Consider the following 7,525-nt stretch of genomic DNA (forward strand, 5'->3'; position numbering starts at 1 on the left):
TTTTCTTGAAGGATGCAGACTTCTTCCTGTACCACTGCTTGAAGAAGGTGTCTTCCAGAAACTGGCAGTAGGACTGGGAGTTGAGCTTGACTCCATCCTCAACCCGAAAAGGCCCCACAAGCTCATCTTTGATGATACCAGCCCAAACCAGTACTCCACCTCCACCTTGCTGGCGTCTGAGTCGGACTGGAGCTCTCTGCCCTTTACCAATCCAGCCACGGGCCCATCCATCTGGCCCATCAAGACTCACTCTCATTTCATCAGTCCATAAAACCTTAGAAAAACCAGTCTTGAGATATTTCTTGGCCCAGTCTTGACGTTTCAGCTTGTGTGTCTTGTTCAGTGGTGGTCGTCTTTCAGCCTTTCTTACCTTGGCCATGTCTCTAAGTATTGCACACCTTGTGCTTTTGGGCACTCCAGTGATGTTGCAGCTCTGAAATATGGCCAAACTGGTGGACAAGTGGCATCTTGGCAGCTGCACGCTTGACTTTTCTCAGCTCATGGGCAGTTATTTTGCGCCTTGGTTTTTCCACACGCTTCTTGCGACCCTGTTGACTATTTTGAATGAAACGCTTGATTGTTCGATGATCACGCTTCAGAAGCTTTGCAATTTTGAGACTGCTGCATCCCTCTGCAAGATATCTCACTATTTTTGACTTTTCTGAGCCTGTCAAGTCCTTCTTTTGACCCATTTTGCCAAAGGAAAGGACGTTGCCTAATAATTATGCACACCTGATATAGGGTGTTGATGTCATTAGACCACACCCTTCTCATTACAGAGATGCACATCACCTAATATGCTTAATTGGTAGTAGGCTTTCGAGCCTATACAGCTTGGAGTAAGACAACATGCATGAAGAGGATGATGTGGACAAAATACTCATTTGCCTAATAATTCTGCACTCCCTGTATTATTTTTTCACACACTGCATTTTGTTATTGAAATAATGTGACATATTTTGAAATTCATCTGAATTTGTTTTTTTTAATCTATTTTTATGACTTGCTAAGGATGACAAGAATAAACATATATAGCACATGGATAATATAGTGATAACACTACTGGTCTTCAGAACAACAGGTGTCTGACTGTATAATTTACTATGTATTTCCCAGGTGGCAAAAGTGATGCCTCAGGATACCTTTTACTTTTCCATCTTGAGACATCCTGTGGCTATGATGGAATCCATCTTTAGTTATTATAAGAGCATCCCAGCCTTTCGTAAGACATTTAGCCTGGAGGACTTCTTAGACAACAGCTGGAGAAACTATAATACATCGGTAGCCAACAACCACTACGCTCACAATATTCTGGCTTTTGACTTTGGCTTTAAGAATAATATTGCAGCTGGTGCTGGAGACTTTGAGGAGAGAACCACTGTGGCTATTAAAACCATAGAACAGGACTTTAATCTTATACTAATTTCTGAATACTTTGATGAGTCCATGGTCTTGCTCAAGTACTCCCTCTGCTGGTCCTTGGAAGATATGGTTTCCTTTCGGCTCAATAGTCGCAGTGAACAAACTCGGCATTCACTTTCACCGAACACTGCAGAAAAAATCAAGAAGTGGAATGCTTTAGACTGGAGGATTTACCTGCACTTCAACACAACCTTCTGGCACAAAGTTGATAGTCTTGTTGGACGACAGAAGATGGAGAGGGAAGTAGCTCAGCTGAGAAAGCTACAAGTCAGGCTTGCAAACACTTGCCTGAAAGATAGATGTGCGGTTGACCCATCACTGGTAAAGGATGCTAGGCTGAAGCCTTTTCAGTATGGAACAGCTGTCATTCAGGGCTATAACCTAAACCCAAACTTAGATATACAAACCAAAACAAAATGTCAGAGATTTATCTTACCAGAACTGCAGTACACACATCGTCTGTACACCAAGCAGTTCCCAAAGGAAGCTGCTAAGCATAAACAGGCAACTAAGACTGTTAAATAATCACCTAAAGAAAATTGCTATGATGGCAAAGCATCAGGAATGGGAAGACCTGAGCAGCCTGACCTTAAGAAGTAAAATCAGGTCTCAAAAACCAATAAGCCTCCACAAGTTCTCTGTTAACAAAAACACAAGCTAACAATAAAACAAGAATACCACAAGTAATACCTGTGACTAATAATCACAGGATATGTGATATGCTTGAGAAGTATGTGTTGGGTATTAACAAACATTTTTGATTTTTTTTCTTTTCTTTTCTCTTTTTTTAGTAGCCACACCAGTGGTTAAGTTGAAAATATGAAAGCCGGAATAGCATATCACTTTGGTGATTATTCATTCTTATGAATATAAGAGGCTAACCAAGCCCAATATTGTTAGCTCCTGGATGTTAGAAGACACAGTCAAGAGTAAAATGTTTTTGACGAATTAACTTTTGTTTGTTTTCTTGCTTGTTTGCTCATTTAAAACATATCTTTGAAGTACATGGCAGTGGGTTGAATTTTGGACTGTTTTTGATACCCTGTGTTGTTTTAATTGGTGAAGATAGCAACGGAACTTGAACTTGACTTGAACATGCTAGTTCAAGTCAAGTTGCTTTTTAGTGTCATTTGAGCCACAGTAATACACCTTGAAATAAAGTAATGTTCTTCCAGGATCAATGTGTCACAACATTAAAAAAAAAGCACATGGCATTAAAATATCAAATTATATAAAGAATGAAATATACATATATGAAATGTATTAAGCTGTGTGTGCGTGCGTGCGTGTGTGTGTGTGTGTGTGTGTGTGTTTTGAACATGGTGTTAACAGAGATCCAATTTAGCTGTTGCTTCCAATCACACCCCTGCAGGTCTCACTGTCATTGCCCACATTAGTGTTGAAGCACCCCACCTGGGAACTCCATGAAGGTAAGGTACTCGAAACTGTCATTTGGCACATAGGCACAGGCACCTTCCCCAAGCCTGGCTCCAGAGTGAGCCCCGGTAACCCTATCCCGGGGAGGGTGAACTGTTTCCTAGATTTTTCACCCACAGGGGTCTCCTGAATTGCTCGTTGTCTTTTTCCTCACCCAGGACCAATTTGCCATGGGAGACCCAGAGTGAATCCTCTTCTCTTAACAAAAAATAAAGGATCTTTGACAGGTAGCACAGTGTCCTCTTTCTAAAGTAAATCAATCAAGGACCTTTTTATGGAAACTACCAATGCTGTCTGAGTTACAGTACCTCCAGTATAATCATTTGAGGGTTCTGGTGTGGTGCCAAGAGTGATTGTCTGCCTGTGTTTAAGCTGTTAAAAATGACTTTTTGGTCTTTAATCTGTCAAACATATCCCAAAGATGAAGCGTATATGCAAGTGCAATAAGGAAGATTGGTAATCACTCACCTGGATGTTTTCCTGCATGCTTAACTGCTAGTCTACCACAGGCCTTTACCCTGGCTCAGAGGTATAAGAATAATCCGTTCATTTAATAATGCTGTTCTTATAAGTACAGTTTCATTAACCATCGTCCTGTACAGAACCTGGGATATCAAGGTTCTGTACCAGCACACATTCGGTAGTAATCAGTAGCATTCACATTCTGGGGGTGGCTGTATCTCCAGTGGTAGAAGAGGGCACCTACTCAGCGGAAGGTTGGTGGTTTAATCCCTGTCTGCTCAAGACTACTTGTAAATTCTTGTAAATGTTAGATAGAAACACATAGAGTATAGGGGGGGAAAAGCACTAAGAGAAATTTTCTGCAAATGATCTATGGTAATTATTAAAGAGGAAGCTTGATTCCAGGTTCAACCCATTTTCATACAGGCATCCGTTAATGAGACACCGTATTTTTTCATGGTGGAGAATTGTGCGCTGCGAGAGACCCTGCTTATGGAGTTTAACAATCCGACCATGTTTAAAAAAGGGAAAGCTTTTTTTGCATTTGCGATCAGAACATCGTGACAGTGTGACCTCCTTACTTAAAATTATCATGAATCCACATTTTTGCAGATTTGGACTTTTGAAGGCATGTTGTCCTAAACTTTTCATCAGCTGTACAACAGCCTGTTTCAGTTGAAGTATTGTTTTTAATAAATTGCATGCTCAAAAAATGTTTTGTCTCACTCCCATTTCTTCTTTTTGCATGTTGAAGCTCTACTTGAAACCTTGTTAAGATCCAACCATGCCAAATATGTTTGGGGTTTTTTGGTTCTTTTTTTTTTGCCATTTATCAAGTGGTCTTAAACTTTTGATTGGGACTGTATATTAAATATACACTATCGGTCAAAAGTTTTAGAACACCCAGTTCTTCCAGTTTTTTATTGAAAATTATGTAGTTTAATGTCTCATTGCATTGTGATGAGTCAAAAGTTTAGAATACATTTTGGTCTATAAATTCATGATTCCATGATTTCTCAACTCCAGGTACTTATTTGTACTATCCTTTCATTTTAAAGTAGCCACCTTTGGAAGATATAACAGCTGAACACACCTGTGGCATTCTTTCTAAAACAAAAATCAAATATTCTTCAGAAAGTTCTTCCCCTATCTGTTGCAGAAGTTTCCATAAATGTTTTGCACTTGCTTTGCTTTCCCTCTTCTGTCCTGTTCCAAAACCAGCTTGATGGGGTTTAAGTCTGGAGACTGTGCTGGTCACTCCATGTTTTCAAGCTTACCATCTTGTTCTTTTTTCCTGAGGTAGTTCTGGCATAGGTTGGACTTATATTTTGGGTCATTATCTTGCTGTAGGATGGACCCCTACATACCAGAGAATATTGAATGGCGCTGTGGTAGCTGTTTTGGTTCAGGGTGCATCCGACCCTGAATCCAGCAAAACAGCCCCAGACCATCACACTTCCTCCTCCATGTTTGACATGCCACACACTGTGGAAACATCCTTTCGCCTATTCAACAGTGTACAAAGACCCTGTGTAATGAACCAAAGATTTCAAATTTTGATTCAGCAGTCCATAACACCTTCTTCCAGTCTTCATGGCCCAGGCAAGCCTCTTTGTCTTATTCTGATGACTTTGCAGTGGCTTTCTTGCTGCAACTCATCCTGTCAAACCTGCAGCTTAAAGTCTTCTCTTCAAACTTGAAACTGAGACTTGAAACTGCAACCGTTGTTAAGCTGTGCTTGATGCTGTTGTCATGTTCCCCACATGACCATCATACAAGCTGTTAACTCTGACAGACCCAAAGCCACAATTGAATCACAGGACAAGTTTCTCAGAGTTTGCCCCAGTTTCTGAAGCCCATTTGATAGTGAAGGAAACTCTACTCACTGACACCTTTCTTTGCAATTTCTCTGTAGGAAAGACCTACATTTTATGTTATGATGGTCTGTCTCTCTTCCATTGTTAATTGCTTTTTTCTCCCCATTTTCTACTTTCTGCAGTACAATACTGTTCAACTGATGCTCATGAAGGATATGGTACCACAGTGTGTTCCAACACTGCTTTGATGCAGACAAAGGGGGTTGTAGGTAATGCACAAAAGTTGAAACACCTGTAGGAATTAGTAGCACCAGCTTTCAAGGCGTGATCAACCCCCATTGCTCCAGAACAGCTTTAAATTGTTAACCCATTTTGTGTTCCCTTAAGAAGGCCTTCTTGGAAAAATCTTGAAATGTACATTATATGAAAGTTTTGAGTAACCTTACCTTTCTTCTCTTTTTTTTAAACCTCTGGCAGTTCACCACTGCAATAAATAACTTGAAAAAAAATCTAAATTCTAAAACGTTTGACCGGTAGTGTATGTGTTTACTTCAGATGGTGCTGGTGAATTATATAGCTATGTTAAAAAACAGACTATAGATGACAGACTACTAAATCAGAATAAGCATTTGGTTAAACACCATATTTATAAGATTCTAGGGCTGAGCATAGTAACCTCACTTTTAACTCAATTTAGAAGCAGAAAATTAAAGGTCATCCAGGTCTTTTTGTCTTTAAGACATTCCTGCAGTTCAACTAATTGGTGTGTTCTATCTGGCTTCATGGATAGATAAAGTTGGGTATCATCTGCCTAGCAGTGAAAATGTATCCTATCCCTTCTAAACTTACTGTCTAGGGGAAGCATGTATAACGTAAACAGGACTGGTCCTAGCACGTAACAAAAATTGGTCTTGGCATGGGCCCAATTAACCATTTGTGAGATTGAGGTACATAATTTCATGCCATTCTCAATAATTTTACCATGAATTTTGTCATTCTCCTGAAGTTCATACTTATGATTATCATAATTATAATATATAATTATGATAATTATAAGGATTATTATTATTAAATATACTATTGAATATCATTGTATCATTATTTAGGCTACCATTAAGCTTTCTGGATAACAGCAGGACATGAATGATACTTTATGAAGTAGTAGCATATGCTAGTTGTGTGTACTTAACATGATAAAGTGTAAACAGTGTTGTAAGGATTTATTTTAGCATTGAGGACAGCTGAAATGGTGCAAAATAATATTGTATTTTCTGAACTGAGTTTTAAAAAGACTCTTTAAAAATACACTTCTTTTACTTATTGTACATAATTTCTGTAGATTGGTGGCAGATTTTTAACTGCCTGTTTTGGGGGGAACCCCCACCCCACTACCACCACCAGACAACCTGAAAACAATATCAGAATTTAATTAAAATGTACAAAAAGCGCATTACCATAAACATCTTTTATCAAAAGCAAGAACATATGTTGGAATGGAATAAACAGAATACTGTCCAAAACCTATTAAATTTGATTTTGCATTCATGTGGACCTTAAAAGTAGTGGTTAAAGAGTAAAAATAGCACTGACAATAGCCACTAATCAGTGGCAGATGTGGAATGGAGTTAACTGAAATTTTAAACTCTCCACATCCATCCAAATAGCACATGATAAACACAAATGCAGTTCATCTAGGCAGAATTTCGTCTAGCTCTGTACACTGTACAAATTTCAAAACACATTTGCATCTTTTACAAAGGAAAGGAGCTGCCTGGTTTACAGGATCAGACACACAATAGTACAGTACACTGGTGAAATGAAGCAGCCAAATATTTTTGAGGATATAGTAAACCTGGATAAGGATCTAACTTGTCTCTTTAGATATGGTGAAGGTGCTACAAAATAACACTTGCAATGCCTTAAAACATGTCTACTCCCTGAAGCTGGTATATAGGTACTCTCAAAAAAAATTAAACAGAATGAAGAAAAAACCAGATGAAGGTGGGCATAAAATTCAGACTCACAGTATAATGCCAGTTGCATTGTTCAGCTCAATTTTTTAAAGGTTTTAACAGGACAGGTTATGTCTTTTATTATAGTAAAACTTCAGCATATGGCACTGCATTTAGAAACTATTTCGAAACTATTATACAGGCAAATGCAAGACTAATTTTTACTATATAATAATCTGCCATTATTTTTCAAGAATGTTGGAAGTACTACTAATAGACTGGCATTTATATGGCACTTTTTTAGCCTTACTGACTAAGGCTTTAGTGAATAAGCCACTTTTAAACATACTTTGTTTTATTATATATACTTTGCAAATCATTCTACATTGAATTTATGGGTTAAATTTGACATATATCGTCAGAAGGATCGCAGAT

General features: G+C 38.5%; 1 protein-coding gene across 1 annotated transcript; it reads left to right on the forward strand.

Annotated features, from left to right (window-relative positions):
* Positions 1-1,102: 1,102 nt before the first annotated feature.
* gal3st2 (galactose-3-O-sulfotransferase 2) lies at positions 1,103-2,397 on the forward strand. Its single transcript, XM_040036495.1, has one exon. It carries the CDS (start codon positions 1,129-1,131, stop codon positions 1,945-1,947), a length of 819 nt encoding a protein of 272 aa, XP_039892429.1. The 5' UTR covers positions 1,103-1,128; the 3' UTR covers positions 1,948-2,397.
* Positions 2,398-7,525: the final 5,128 nt, after the last annotated feature.

Source organism: Simochromis diagramma, unplaced genomic scaffold (assembly GCF_900408965.1).
Source record: "Simochromis diagramma unplaced genomic scaffold, fSimDia1.1 OVJJ01000324.1, whole genome shotgun sequence".
Classification (NCBI taxonomy): domain Eukaryota; kingdom Metazoa; phylum Chordata; class Actinopteri; order Cichliformes; family Cichlidae; genus Simochromis; species Simochromis diagramma.